Source organism: Pseudophryne corroboree, chromosome 6 (assembly GCF_028390025.1).
Source record: "Pseudophryne corroboree isolate aPseCor3 chromosome 6, aPseCor3.hap2, whole genome shotgun sequence".
Lineage (NCBI taxonomy): Eukaryota > Metazoa > Chordata > Amphibia > Anura > Myobatrachidae > Pseudophryne > Pseudophryne corroboree.
In genome coordinates, this window is record NC_086449.1 from 649,574,225 (window position 1) to 649,590,762 (window position 16,538).

Below are 16,538 nucleotides of genomic sequence, written 5' to 3' on the forward strand. Positions count from 1 at the left end.
CATTAAGGGATATAACAATCCCTATTTGTAATATCCACCACATGTATTTCCAGCCTCATGCGATAGTCTGTATTTTGTTCTATCAGACCCGCTTTAGTCACTTCTCTATTAAGATTGTTTTATTTAGAGATGTGAAGCTGTAATGTTTCTAGAAGACCATACTCCTTTTAAGATTATATATCAATCTCACATATCATCTCCCTTGCTGGTATTCCACTAATAGACTTTATAAGTCCCACATTTATTATACCTTCCCAGTAATGGTGAGTAAATTCATCTATTAGAACACGTGGCCACCTTATAGTTTCAAATGTTTGCCACGTTATTTGCTATATTGTAGTGCATTACAGTGTAATATGCAAGTGTTATAACTTCTCTATCCCTTAATTTCTGGGAATACTTCACTGTAACATTTTAACACACCTACAGTATATCCCAAATATTGCAGCTGATACATATGATAGTAGCTATATCGTCCTATATATGGGGTCGCTTGTCTCCCATTCAATAGGATTATTCCCATCAACAGGACTTAGCTAATGTCACTATATACTATCTAGGACAGGGGTGGCCAACCAGTCAGAAACAAAGAGCCCAAAAATCTTGTTAGGCACGTCAAAGAGCCGACATCAAGCCACAGGCGCACATGCAAAAATGGGGTGTGGCCTTGTGCCTGCTAGGCCACACCGCTGGTATAAAATACATTTAAAAAGCCAGATCCACATAAAATACATTTTTAAAGCCAGATCCAACATAAAATACATTTAAAAAGCCACTTCCACATACCCTACTGTGTCACCTCAGCCAGCTACCTCATGTGTCACTCCTGCTAGCACACTCCTACAGTATGTCACTACAGCCAACTCCCCCATGAGTCACTCCTGCCAGCACTCTCCTGTGTCACTCCTGCCAGGACCCTCATGTGTCACTACAGCCCTCCGAAAATACACCTCATGCCATTGCAGCAGCCCCTTATGTGTCCTCTGTTTGCCAATCGGTGTCTCACCTCTAGTATCTGGCTTTCTCAGTTCTCAGTTTCCGTAGTGCTGCTGCGTGTATGGCTGGAGTGCAGCAGTTTCCGGATCTGTTGTGGTCACGTGACTTTGAGTGTCTGGAGCCACATTTGAATAAAGAAAGAGCCACATGAGGCTCAAGAGCAACAGGTTGGCCACCACTGATCTAGGACCTCAGCTGCTGTGTTTAGAATATTAAAGGTTCTGCTGCAAACAGCGTGTAGTATTCACAACATCAACTACTGTCAGCATATAAAACTTGAAACATTTGTTGCAGACTCTGATGATACGTATCCTAATTTTAAGTACATGTTGTTAGAGTCAGCAGCTATCAGCAGGTGGCATTAGATACATTTGTTACATTTTTTCATGCTTCATATCCTTTCCTCAATTGTAAGCAGCCACATACAGCTTCACTAGTAACAGCCATTTCCCTACAAATAAATATACATTTTGTTTTATAATATCATATGTAAACTACACGCGGGCACGCTGTGCCCTACACGCGTGTTTCACTGCACTAACAGGCAGCTTCGTCAGGGAGCAACACGAGCGTCTTCCCTGCACGTGATTAAATCAGATTGGCATCCACCAATCATGTCGTTGTGAGCGGTCACGTGCAGCCGCCGGCCAATAGGTCGCGGTCACGTGCTCTCGCTCTCCAATCACAAGCCGCACATTGCAGTTTGTATTATATCCATGGGACGGGGATCTCGTCCTCCCTACGCCCCGAAGTCTGTATACTCCTACAGCAGCCTTGTCATTTTGCTGCGGGTCCGATCTTTATTGATCTCATTCGGGGCCGCATATTCTCCCCGAATATGCGGCCCCGAATGAGATCAATAAAGATCGGACCCGCAGCAAAATGACAAGGCTGTTGTAGGAGTATACAGACTTCGGGGCGTAGGGAGGACGAGATCCCCGTCCCGTGGATATAATACAAACTGCGATGTGCGGCTTGTGATTGGAGAGCGAGAGCACGTGACCGCGACCTATTGGCCGGCGGCTGCACGTGACCGCTCACAACGACATGATTGGTGGATGCCAATCTGATTTAATCACGTCCAGGGAAGACGCTCGTGTTGCTCCCTGACGAAGCTGCCTGTTAGTGCAGTAAAACACGCGTGTAGGGCACAGCGTGCCCGCGTGTAGGTTACATATGATGTTATAAAACAAAATGTATATTTATTTGTAGGGAAATGGCTGTTACTAGTGAAGCTGTATGTGGCTGCTTACAATTGAGGAAAGGATATGAAGCATGAAAAAATGTAACAAATGTATCTAATGCCACCTGCTGATAGCTGCTGACTCTAACAACATGTACTTAAAATTAGGATACTTATCATCAGAGTCTGCAACAAATGTTTCAAGTTTTATATGCTGACAGCAGTTGATGTTGTGAATACTACACGCTGTTTGCAGCAGAACCTTTAATATTCTAAACACAGCAGTTGAGGTCCTAGATAGTATATAGTGACATTAGCTGAGTCCTGTTGATGGGAATAATCCTATTGAATGGGAGACAAGCGACCCCATATATAGGACGATATAGCTACTATCATATGTATCAGCTGCAATATTTGTGATATACTGTAGGTGTGTTAAAATGTTACAGTGAAGTATTCCCAGAAATTAAGGGATAGAGAAGTTATAACACTTGCATATTACACTGTAATGCACTACAATATAGCAAATAACGTGGCAAACATTTGAAACTATAAGGTGGCCACGTGTTCTAATAGATGAATTTACTCACCATTACTGGGAAGGTATAATAAATGTGGGACTTATAAAGTCTATTAGTGGAATACCAGCAAGGGAGATGATATGTGAGATTGATATATAATCTTAAAAGGAGTATGGTCTTCTAGAAACATTACAGCTTCACATCTCTAAATAAAACAATCTTAATAGAGAAGTGACTAAAGCGGGTCTGATAGAACAAAATACAGACTATCGCATGAGGCTGGAAATACATGTGGTGGATATTACAAATAGGGATTGTTATATCCCTTAATGATCCATACCATAGTTGGGACTGCTATATCCCCTAAATAAAATCCCCCTTCTTTATATCTGATTGTATTATACTAATGAAATATGAGCAAGGGATATGATATGTGGGATTGACATATATCCTTAAAGAAGTATGGTCTCTTAGAATGCTACAGCCTTACATCTCTAAACATCTTAACAGAGAAGTGACCTAAGCGGATCTGATAGCACAAAATACAGACTACCGCATGAGGTGGGAAATATATGTGGTGGATATTAGAAATAGGGACTGCTATATCCCTTAATGATCCATACCATAGTTGGGACTGCTATATCCCCTAAATAAAATCCCCTCTCACTTTATTTTCCTCTACACATACCCTTGCAAAATCTGTGGTAGATATTAGAAATAGGGACTGCTATATCCCTTAATGATCCATACCATAACTGGGACTGCCGTATCCCCTAAATCAAATCCCTTTTATTCTTCTCTACACATACCCGTGTAAAATCTGTATCTGTGTACTAACATAGACAGTGAGTGCAAATTAATACTTACCTTCCCGGAGAATAATCTGGAGATAGAGATATTCATCTTGCAGCTGATTCCGGCCCAGCATCACAATATTGAGATGTAGGAATATTAATTGACTATATAAAAATGTTTTATTCATTTATTGGTAGTCAATCTACATCTATATAATCTGGTGATATTTATAGTCCCTGAATTGGAATTTATCCCCAGAAGATTTTGCTGAATAGACATTACAGATAGCCGTTTAACAATATTAAAGTAACAGCCATCGCATTGTAAGAATTATATTGCCAATGGATCAGATAATGGCAATATTTAAATAGATACAATAATCCCACGAATATTACACGTATCAAATACACGCGGACACGCCTTTTAAATTCTCTTTTTTTTTCACAATTTCCTATCTTATAGGTGTCACATATATGTTAGTTTGTCTGATTTTAACTCTTATGTTTCACTGTTGTCTGGGTAATAATTGATAATTTAATGTATATCTAATAAAGGTTAAGTTGTAAGATAAAGTAAACTTTTTTCCAGTGCGTCAACCATACAGTTCCCTCTTATTTTTCCTCTCAACCTGATCTTTCCCTATTTTACCCTCCGCATTTTTGTTCTCCATTTTTTAATGTGTGGAATTATATGCCAGTATCAATAGCAATGGCCTACTACTATATATACTGCGCACAACTGAAATGCACCACAGGTATGGATGGATAGTATACTTGATGACACAGAGGTAGGTAGAGCAGTGGCCTTCCGTACCGTACTGCTATATATACTGGTGGTCACTGTCAGCAAACTGCAAAACTAAAATGCACCACAGGTATAGAATCTAGATGGATAGTATACTTGACGACACAGAGGTAGGTAGAGCAGTGGCCTTCCGTACCGTACTGCTATATATACTGGTGGTCACTGTCAGCAAACTGCAAAACTAAAATGCACCACAGGTATAGAATCTAGATGGATAGTATACTTGACGACACAGAGGTAGGAAGAGCAGTGGCCTTCCGTACCGTACTGCTATATATACTGGTGGTCACTGGTCAGCAAATCTCTGCACTGTACTCCTCCTATATAATATACTGGTGGTCCCCAATCCCCACAATAAAGCAGTGTGAGCACAGATATATGCAGCACACTGCGCACAGATATGGAGTGTTTTTCAGGCAGACAACGTATACTGGTGGTCACTGGTCAGCAAAACTCTGCACTGTACTCCTCCTATATAATACAGCTGCTCCCCAGTCCCCACAATTAAGCAGTGTGAGCACAGATATATGCAGCACACTGAGCACAGATATGGAGTGTTTTTAATGCAGACAACGTATACTGGTGGCCACTGGTCAGCAAAACTCTGCACTGTACTCCTCCTATATAATACAGCTGCTCCCCAGTCCCCACAATTAAGCAGTGTGAGCACAGATATATGCAGCACACTGAGCACAGATATGGAGTGTTTTTAAGGCAGACAACGTATACTGGTGGTCACTGGTCAGCAAAACTCTGCACTGTACTCCTCCTATATAATACAGCTGCTCCCCAGTCCCCACAATTAAGCAGTGTGAGCACAGATATATGCAGCACACTGAGCACAGATATGGAGTGTTTTTCAGGCAGACAACGTATACTGGTGGTCACTGGTTAGCAAAACTCTGCACTGTACTCCTCCTGTATAATACAGCTGCTCCCCAGTCCCCACAATTAAGCAATAAGCAGCACAAATATTATTAATAAACGGAGAGGACGCCAGCCACGTCCTCTTCCTAACATTTCCAATGCACGAGTGAAAATGGCGGCGACGCGCGGCTGCTTATATAGAATCCGAATCTCGCGAGAATCCGACAGCGGGATGATGACGTTCGGGCGCGCTCGGATTAACCGAGCCATACGGGAGAATCCGAGTATGCCTCGGACCCGTGTAAAATGGGTGAAGTTCGGGGGGGTTCGGTTTCCGAGGAACCGAACCCGCTCATCACTAGTAATAATACACTTGAACACACAAGAACAGTGTGACGTTAACCATTACATTACTCCTTTGTGCTAATCTACTAGTGAAACTACTTCCTATTATTTTAGTGTATGTCATTTTTAATATTGAGCTTGCAGCAATAGACAAATGTGTACCTGAAACGATTGTCAGCTTTAAGGACATCCATGACATTTCCTGATGGTGGAGTTAGCAGTTTGTCCACAATAAATAAAGTTCCATATCTTCCCTTTTTGTCATGGGCATCGATGCAGCTATTTTCAATGCAGAGGGCCTAATAACAATAATCAATAGCTCGTTAATGCTGATGGAATATTTACAGTTTTAGGTAACATAAGCATAATGGAAAATAGTATTAACGTGGAAGGCACACTTAATTGTGTGTGTGTGTGTGTGTTTTTTTTTACAACAAACATGTGTTTACAATATGTGTAGTGTTTCTGTTTAGTATGCATGCATTATTTCCATGAAATGCTGGTTTAAGGTATGTTATATTGTATACAGCCTTCGATGGTATGCTAAATGTTTTCCCTTTGCATGTGTTTAGTGGAAATACTTACAGATCAAGGTATAATACTTTGCACACAGTTGGAGTGCAACAATTTGTATGAAGGTGCTGACAGAACTCTGCTTTATAGTATACCCAGTTTACCTATCAACAGATTCCTCTTGGAAATGTTATTCATGTGTCATAATCCCCCAAATGCCTTTCACACACAATGGCTTTCAGCCGTGCTTACTGCTGTGCGAATGTACAGCAGCAGTAGAAGAAAAAAGCAGTTGTGTGTGAAAGCTCCCATTCACACATATACTACACTGCCTTCAGGGATGGCACGGCAACGGCCCGGCAGCCGTACTTTTCAGTGGATAGGTCCGGCTGCAAGCAGGCAGCCGTGCCATGACCGTGCTGTCTGAAAGCCCCCAATAGCAACAATACTTCATTAAAAAACACACACGGGAAAAAAACAAACAGCTTTTTGCCGCCCGGTCAATACCATAGTGTGTGAAATAGCCCTAAGGGTGCATGGCAATATCGTGGCCCCCATTTAAATTCAATAGTGATAAAGAGAGCGTGGGAGAGTAAATTCCTATGTATATATATCTTTGAAAGGTACTATTTATATACTGCACATTTAAATATGTAAATAAACATGTATATTTAAAGCATTTGGCTTGCAGTGTATAAATATAGACTAAGTGTGTTTCCTAAAACAAATGTAATATCGAAATTATTTTATTATGTCATTCCATTCGTTGATCAGGTATATAGGGAAATAAGGCCAAGGAGTTGAGAACCTATGGATTATCGTTTTAACCTTAATGCTAAACTTTAGAAAAAAGTAAAAGTAAAATAAAGTAAAGCAATCTAGAGCAGAGGTGCTGCCATTTTGTGTGTGACCAACTTATACTTAAACCAGTGGTTCCCAAACATGGTCCTCGAGGCACAGCAACGGTCCAGGTTTTAAGGATATCCATGATTGAGCACTGGTGAATTAATAAGTAGTTCAGTCATTTTGATTTAAGCATCTGTGCTCAGCCATGTATATCCTTAAAACCTGGACTTTTGGATTGCCTTGAGGACCGCTTAAATTGGCTTAAACTACTTAGCCCACCCAATCCCATAAAACTTTATGTGAATGCAGTGTGGCTAAAGACACCTGGGCCAGTATTTACTAAAAATCCGAGTTTGGCCGATTTGTGTTTTTTTTTCTAAGTCCCAATCCGGGAATTCACTAAGCACAAATCTCGGCAATGTTTGGACTATTCGTAATGGTTTGAATGACAATGTTCAGAAATACGAATGAATAGACCATCGGTCAAACGCGGCTGTTATTTCATAGAATACGGGAATTCACTATTCATTCGTATTTGGGTGTTAGTCTCTGAGGGCTCAAGTGCGGGTCTATTTTTTTCCGAATCGTTAAAAAAAGCAGCAAAAAAATAGACCTGCTTTTTCCAGTCGAGTTTGGATAACCATGCACGGATCAGTGAGATCTGTGCATGGTTATCTATGGGAAAGGGTGTGTTTAGTGTAAAAACAGAAAGTGGGAACTTTGCGGTTAGCGGTGAGGTTACTTTCGGTCAACCGCTGACCGCAAAGTTCCCACCATTGGATACAATGGAGCGCATAGGCGCTACATTGTATCTCTGCCGTGTGCTGCCTCACAGACACTAGATGAGCACACAGCCAATCAGGAGAGTGCCAGGACGTGGCGCTCCCTGATTGGCTGAAGGGACCCTCTTTGCCAGGAGTCAGGGGGGGTCCTGGCAGTCGGAGAAAGGGGTCCCATGTGTAAACATGGGACCCTTTTCAGTGCGTGGTTGGGTTTCCGTTTTTTTTTGTTTTGCCAAGTACATGGATTTTACAAAGGACAGAATCTACACTGGATTATGTGAGTATAATTTTTTTCACAGGTACCCCAAGGATTCTTCAGGGAGCAGAGGACAGAGCCTCGTGTGAACATAGGTAAGTATGTATGTTTGGAGGTGTGCATGTATGTAATAAACTTATACTTTCACAGTGTGTGTGTCCTGTTTTTTTGGGGGTATTTTTTTAGTAGTAGTTCTACAGGTACCAGCGGCCCTGGTTTTCCACCGCATGCTGGTACTTGTGGTTCTCCAAGTACCAGCTTGCGGGGGAGGCTTGCTGGGACTTGTAGAACTGCTACTAAAAACAATATTCACATTTTGTAAACAAGGCTATTAGCCCCCCATCCGCCGCCCTTGGATGGGGGGACAGCCTCGGGCTTCACCCCTTGCCCTTGGGTGGCTGGAGGGGGGGGACCCCTTGATTTAAGGGGTTCCCACTCCTCCAGGGTACCCCGGCCAGGGGTGACTAGTTGGGTATGTAATGCCAGGGCCGCAGGGACCACTATAAAAGTGTCCCCCGGCTGTGGCATTATGTACCTGGCTAGTGGAGCCCGGTGCTGGTTTTAAAAATACGGGGGACCCCTACGCTTTTTGTCCCTCGCATTTTTGGAACCAGGACCAGGCGCAGAGCCCGGTGCTGGTTGATGAAATATGGGGGAACCCCTGTCATTTTTTCCCCCATATTTTGTCAACCAGGACCGGCTCAAAGAGCCCGAGGCTGGTTGTGCTTAGGAGGGGGGACCCCACGCAATTTTTTTCAGAATTTTTAACACTTTAAAACCCTTTATAAGGTACACAATGAAGCCCTGCACGGATCTCACAGGACCGGCCGGGATTCCTTGTGTTTTGTCAGGCAGTGTTTTACTCATCACTCCCGTAAAACACTGCCTGATATTACGAACCACATCGACATCGGAAAATACGAATTGGGAAAAGTCGGCAGCTTAGTGAATGACCGTATCAGGATTCAAAAAGTTGCAGTAAAATGCACCCGATACCATTCGAGATCAAACACCCTTCAAAACGGCCAAAACATGAATCTTTGTAAATATACCCCCTGGAATAATTAGTACACTTGGAAAGAGTTTCAGGATCAGGCATTTGTCTCACGCACACTCGTCATCTGTATGTTTTCAAATTAAAGCCAAAATAACACAACAAAGCCATGACAAGTTGTAACGTTACAGGATAGAATATAAATCATTGCAGCTTACATTTCGGTATACAAAAACTCGAAGTTTCTTTCCACCAACTGTCTCTAGAATTTGTCCATGATAAAGATATTTGGAAGAAAGCTGATCTTTTATAATGTGATTCTGAAGTAAACTTTTCATGTCTCTGTCAATGGCGGGAGTTCCAGCTGTATAATCATATAAAATGTCACAATATGCACGTAAAACACAAACAGAAACCCCAAGGTACAGTATAAGAGAGTCATTTGTCATTTAACCATAAATGAAACATTTTTTTGAATCCTAAAACAAAACTAACAAAAGGAAAAAACAACAAAATGTAGCGTTATAAGGAGAAATGGAAACAGAATTACTAGAATGTAATGTAGTCATTTTAAGAACTGGTACATGGTGTAAGTAGGAAATTCTGTTAAAATAAAGTACAATTTATTTTGAAATAGCCAGAATATTACACTGATTTGGGCACAAAATGTTTGTAAACAAAATAACACATAATTCCAAATTTAATTACAGTACAATTATTATGATTTAGAGCAACTTATCGCTTCTTGTAACAGTAGCACATCGATTCACAAGTAGCCAGTGAACTAGTGGTATTACAGTACCACTGGTCTATAGTAAATTGATAGGATGTATTTTTAGGAAAATTGGTTCAGACCATGGCCCTCATTCCGAGTTGATCGCTCGCTAGCTGCTTTTGGCAGCAGTGCACACGCTAGGCCGCCGCCCTTTGGGAGTGTATCTTAGCTTAGCAGAAGTGCGAACGAAAGGTTAGCAGAACTGCTCGTAAAAATTTTCATGCAGTTTCTGAGCAGCTCCAAACCTACTCCTACCTTGCGATCACTTCAGTCAGTTTAGTTCCTGCTTTGACGTCACAAACACGCCCTGCATTTGGCCAGCCACTCCCCCGTTTCCCCAGGCACGCCTGCATTTTTACCTGTCACGCCTGCGTTTTTTTGCATACTCCCTGAAAATGGCCAGTTACCACCCAGAAACACCCACTTCCTGTCAATCACTCACCGATCAACACAGCGACAGAAAAGCGTTGCTCGGCCTTGTGTAAAACTGCATAGTTTTGTGTGAAAATACTTCGCGCATGCGTACTGCGACCCGTACGCATGCGCAGAAATGCTGCTTTTTCAACTAATCGCCGTGTTGCGACCGAACGCAGCTAGCGATCAACTCGGACTGAGGGCCCATGACGTGTCTGCATCTATTGTTCCTGAGTTGTGGATGTATTATTTAACATATTATAATACCCTCTTGCTGCCTCTAGGTGTCACTGTTACTTTTATTGCACACAATGGGGGTAATTCCGAGTCGATCGCAGCATCAAATTTGTTAGCAGATGGGTAAAACCATGTGCACTGCAGGGGGGGGGGGGGGGGGGGCAGATATAACATTTGCAGAGAGAGTTAGAGTTTGGATGGTTATTTTGTTCCTGTGCAGGGTAAATACTGGCTTTATTTTTACACTGCATTTTAGATTTCAGTTTGAACACACCCCACCCAAATCTAACTCTCTCTGCACATGTTATATCTGTCACACCTGCAGTGCAAATGGTTTTGCCCAACTGCTAACAAATTTGATGCTGCGATCAACTCAGAATTACCCCCAATGTACTGTATAAAGGGCCGTAACTAGGGGGGGCTATGGGGGCATGCGCCCCGGGTACAGGATTTGAGGGGGCGCCAAGGAGTTACAGAGGAACAGGTTTTTGTTTTGTTTTTTACCGGCAGTGAGGCAGCAGACAGCACCCTTGGCAATGTCTCTGACCCACCTGTCTGCCCACAGCTGGCTCCAATGCTGTGCGGTTGAGCTCCAATACCTGGGATCTCTTCTATGCCGGCTACTGTCTTAAACTCTCTTCTTTGCCACGCAGTGATGTGACTAGCGTGCGGTGCACTGTACAAGCTATAGAAGTGCACTGTGCTCTCAGTTAGCAGTATCAAGCTCCACTTTGCCTCCCAGATGGGGGGATTTGGTGTAGCTTATAGGGGGATGTAGTGTAGGGATGTAGTGTACCATATAGGGTATGCAGTGTAGTAATGTACTGCAGTATATAGGGGCATGTAGTGCACTGATGTGGTGTAGCATATAAGGGGATGTAGTGTAGTGATGTAGTGTAGCATATAAGGGGATGTAGTGTAGTGATGTAGTGTAGTATATAGGGTATGTAGTGCAGTGCATAGAGGCATGTAGTGTAGTGATGTAGTTCAGTGTGTAGGGGATGTAGTATAGTGATGTAGTGCAGTGGATAGGGGAATGTAGTGCAGTGACGAAGTGTTATGATATAGTGCAATGTATGGGGACACACAGTGGAGCACGTAGTTGAACACACTGGTGGGGCATGTGACGCATACTGTAGGGCATTTGAGGCACATAGGGGAATATTGTCCAATAGTATCCCCTTTTTTCAAATTTCCTGGTAATCTGATATTTCAGTCTGACAGAGTTTATTATATTCTTGTAGTTTTTTTTATTTTATTTTTATTATTATTATTATTTTTTTGGGGGGGGGGTCTCAAACTATTGCCTTGCCCCGGGTGATGAAAATCCTAGTTTCGGCCCTGCTGTATATGAAGCACTTATAGCCAGGAATTGAGATACGATCAGGTGGTTGACCACTTAACAGCAGGTTTAAAGTTACAACAACTGCACGGTTATAATTCATAGTTTCCTGGCATCGGCATTGCCAGGTCGACGTACTCAATGTCCACATAATGTGTTAATATCCCGTACTGAACCCCAAGCAAATCTCTTCTGTACTAGTGACAGCAACACCCAAAGGTCAAAATAATATTCTCTCCAAAAAAAGGTTGTCATTATAAGAAATTAAACTGAACAACATGATACAATTTCTAATAGTTTTTAGTTTACACAATGGTATTTTAATGTTTATGATGATTTGGAGTATTTCCTGAAGCCTTGAAAATTATGATTTTATATTGTGACAATATGAGGTTAATTATCAGGGAAATTTGTGAGAAAAAAAAAATCTTCTGCATGGACGCAGGCTGTTAGTAGAAACCCATCCCTGCAAACTGTAAAGTATGCTACAGTCAGTGACGCTAAGAGGGGGAGTACTCTTTACCCAGGCTCGGGCATGTTGAAAGGGTGGGGTGGTGTCCTGCTGCCACCCCCTCTTCCCCATTGTAGACAGCAAGCAGGGAGTGCTGTGTGCTGCATTGGGGATAGAGGTAGCCACAGAGGCAGTATCCTCTCTTTTCCGTGTGTGTGTGTGTGTGTGTGTGTGTGTGTGTGTGTGTGTGTGTAATCGCACCTGCCATCTACCCCCCCCCCCCAGCAGCCATCACCATCGCCCCCTGCTCCTTACCTGGCTCCGCCCCATACAGCAATATTCCCTGGGGCTGGCCACAACTCCCTCCATTTACCACTCCCCCCTCCGAGTACCTTGGCCCGGCACAGCTGTCGATGTCCCTGGCTACAGAACTTCAAATTTGCAGCTGTCTGTTTATGCATGTGCAAGTGGCAAATAATGAAGAAGGTTTTGCCCATTAACAAGAATGTAGCCCATAGGCTACAAAAGCTAATGCCAGAAAAGCTGGTGTAAGCTATCATTGCATGGCTAGCAGCAAGAAGCTAAGCTTTTTGGAGCTTTATACATTTACCCAGATTGCAATTCTCATTGGCTGCTACAGCAACTGCATTTGTGAAAAGAAAACACAGGATCTGTATCAGATATTGAACATAGGGCTTTATTTAGACATGGAGACTTTTTACCCCTTTCACATCACAAAAATAACCCGGTATCGACCCGACATATTGCCGGGTTGACATAGGTCACTGTGAGATGTGAAAGGGCCCATGGAGAATTCCCGGGTGACCTGACTCAGTAATTCAACCCAGGTAATAAGAAGGGTTATTCCCGGGTTGAATACTGGGTCAGTGGCAGTGTAAACGGGTTATCGGGCCGATGCGACCCGGAACCTGTTCACTACAAAGGGACTTTTGAGCTCATCTCCCGCTGCCGGCTCCGCCCCACCTGCTGCCGGCTCCACCCCCCTCCGCTATGGCAACCTGACCCGGTATATTCCGGGCCAGGAAGCCTGCTATTAGGGTGCAATGCCGGATCCCAGCCGGGAAGGACTCGTTTCCAATTCCTTTGTGGGATCCGGCATTGGAGATGTGAAAGGGGTATTATTTAGATGTGTACACTTACCTTGATCAGCCGCTCAGTCGGCGCGACAGCAGGACCACTGACATATCTGTCAGGTGTGTACCCAGACTTACACTGGCCTTACAACCAAAGAAAGAAGTTTGACTCAGAGGTTAATTAGGTTCACAGTGAGTATATTTTTTGATCATAGTAGTAGTAGTAGCTGGTAGTATCCATTTAGTGAGGTTGGATCCTTCATTATATAAACTTTACTTAATGACACATAAACAGTAAAATACATTTGACATTCCAGAAAAGACAAACCTTTAAATGCATTGTTGTGTGGAGCGATGACTGTTACACTTTCATTTGTGACAAGGTGACTGTTTAGTCCAGCTTGCCTGAATAGATCAATCACTGTAGAAACCACAGAATCTTTGCCCAATTCTGATATTGTTTTAGCTGCAAGAGAAGGTTAGACATTTTAGAATGAAGAATATGTGTGTATGCTTCCTAGACCAATGCTACCTGAACTTTATTTTTTAGAATGGTAAAGTAGTTTGCATGAAATGTAATATACAAAATAGTGACATCCCTTTGTATCAATGTAGCTGAGTTATAATCCTCAGTGATGTGGAAAGTGAAGCAGTTTTGGAGAGTGCCAATAATTTAGTAAGAAAACATGAGGTGAAAAGTCCTTTCCAGTACCCAAGCACTCTTTGCAAAACTTTCCAGAAACCTCCAGTTATTCCTTCAGTGTGAGCCTACACCCTTATGTCCAAGATAAAACTGTCTATAGAGGTCTATAGTGTTCCTGCTATCCCCATGACCATCTGATATGCAGTGAGGCTAGAGATAGTGCCAACTGCTGAGTGACAAGTGTGAGTCAGCATGCACGGAGGTGGTGCAGCCAAGCCAACTGTTGGCAAACTTACTTGTCATGAAGTTATTAGTTAGAAGTGTTGCTAGTCGCACTGAGAGGCATCCTGAGTGAAGTGTAAAGGACCCTACACACAGTACAATTTTTTAAAAATGATATTGCCATTTTCAACCGATTGGTACGACAAATCGTTTAAAAACTGTCTGTGTGTAGGCATGATTATGATGCGATATACGTTCTGGTTGAATGCAGCATGGCCCTGCACCCCCCCCTCCTCCCCTAGCTCGTCAATGCTCACACCCCACTGGGATCCACGTAGCTAGCGATGTGTAGTTTGGGGACACATCGTGCCGTGTGTAGGGCCTTTAGGTCTGTGTACCCATGAGTACTGAGTGGGCCACAATGCAGAGCCTTAAACAGGAGCAGATAACGTAGAGTGAGATGAAATCAGGGAAAATGAGACGCTGATTGCACAGAGGCTGCAAAACTAGTGCTAGAGTGATAGTACTTATAAAAGAGAGTGCCAGCTTTGGGGACAACTGTTATAGTGGAGCTGTGATTTATGCACTGTGCATGATATACTAAAAAGTGATTATTTAATCCATTAAAATTTTATTTTACTTGGGTCATTGCTTTAGGCATGTAATTTTATTATATGTATGTATTTTTATGACCTTTCTAATGCTGCCATAGATACATTATTATATAATGAAGAAAATAAAATTAATTGCCAGCATTTTGACCTGAGTTTTCTGTACTTAAATATAGTCTCAACTGTACCTGACTCTGGAATCAATAATTCATCAATGAAATGAACAACACCATTGGTAGCCAAAATGTCCTTTTTAGAAATGATTGCTTTTCCATTAAGTGTCAGCTCATCACCAAGGCAGCCAACTTCCAGCGGTGTTCCCTCCAATGTTTCAATGGACGATCCAGAAATAATGGCTTCCGAGCACTGGGCAGAGTGTAAGAGATGATGGTTCAACAGATCTAGAAAATGTAAAAACAGCAAAATATATTCACAAATATAAATAGTCCACTTGAAATGCTGGTATAGCTCATACTGTATATATATATATATATATATATATATATATATATATATATAGTCACAAGAAAATGCTGGCACTCTAAGAGACTTGTAAAAAAACGACACAAATGCTGTAGTTAAGGTCTACAGCATTTGTGTCGTTTTTTTACAAGTCTCTTAGAGTGCCAGCATTTTCTTGTGACTATATTTCCCAGCTTTGACTGACGCAGGGCACCGGAGCAATTTGCATATATGCTTACTGGGAGTGCCATACTGTGCTTTGTATTATATATATATATATATATATATATATATATATATATAAATTAAGCTGCATGTATACTAAGGTGAACAAATTACATTACCAATACATGTTTTATGCTTGCTTGACATTTCAGTACCATCCAGAAATATAGGCAATTGGGGAACAGTACTAACATGTACTTCATATTGATTTTAAATGGCTGCATTATTGTACCTTGACTGCAAATGCGTATGAGCCCTGAGGACAGGGTTGAAAAAAAAAACATTTTATTTTTTATTTTAAACCAGTTTTTTTTTTTTTTTGCATTAATGTTTTAATGAAAACAAAAATAGAATCAAGCCTGTTATATTAATACTGTGAAACTTGACTATATATTAGAAACCTTGATCAACCATTAATGCTTTCTAACAATCCAACTTTGGGATGTTAAAGGGGGTCATTCCGAGTTGATCGCACGTAGCGACTTTTTGATGGTCGTTCGATCAACTAGACGCCGCCTATCGGGTAGTGTATTTTAGCATAGCAGGGCTGTGATCGCTTGTGCAGCCCTGCTATGCTAAAAAAGTTTTGTGTAGAACAAGACCAGCCCTGCAGTTACTTACCCTGTGCGATGGATCCAGCGATGAAGGTCCCGAAATTCACGTCAGACAACCGCCCTCCAAACACCTGGACACACCTGCGTTCGGATCTCCATGCCCGTAAAATGGTGAGTAGACGACCCGGAACGCCTCCACACTGTCAATCTTCTTGCGATCGTGCTAGCAATCACTTTCCTCTTTCTTCTGGTCGTTGGTAACGACGTGCGTGCGCATTACAGGTGCCGCACAAGCGCATTTCCAACCCGTTCACACCGCAGCAATGAACCGCAGCGTGCGAATGGGTCGGAATGACTTCCCCATGTTAGAAAGCATTATAACATGGGGGGGGTAATTCAGAGTTGATCACAGCAGCAAATTTGTTGGCAGTTGGGCAAAACCATAGGGGTCATTCCGAGTTGATCACTAGCTGCATTCGTTCGCTGTGCAGTGATGAGGCAAAAAAAGGCAATTCCGCGCACGTGTATGTGGCGCAATGCGCACGCGCGATGTACTATTACAACGAACGATGTAGTTTCACACAGGGTCTAGCGAAGCTTTTCAGT

General features: G+C 42.4%; 1 protein-coding gene across 1 annotated transcript in view; it reads right to left on the reverse strand.

The window, feature by feature from the left end:
- Positions 1-16,538, reverse strand: part of TGFBI (transforming growth factor beta induced) — a 118,027-nt gene that overhangs the window by 46,464 nt on the left and 55,025 nt on the right. Inside the window, exons 8-11 of the mRNA XM_063928218.1 lie at positions 14,880-15,092; positions 13,544-13,681; positions 9,121-9,266; positions 5,674-5,810 (exon numbers count right to left, since the gene is read on the reverse strand). Coding sequence (XP_063784288.1) covers positions 5,674-5,810; positions 9,121-9,266; positions 13,544-13,681; positions 14,880-15,092 — 634 coding nt within the window. The remainder of the gene's footprint in view (positions 1-5,673; positions 5,811-9,120; positions 9,267-13,543; positions 13,682-14,879; positions 15,093-16,538) is intronic.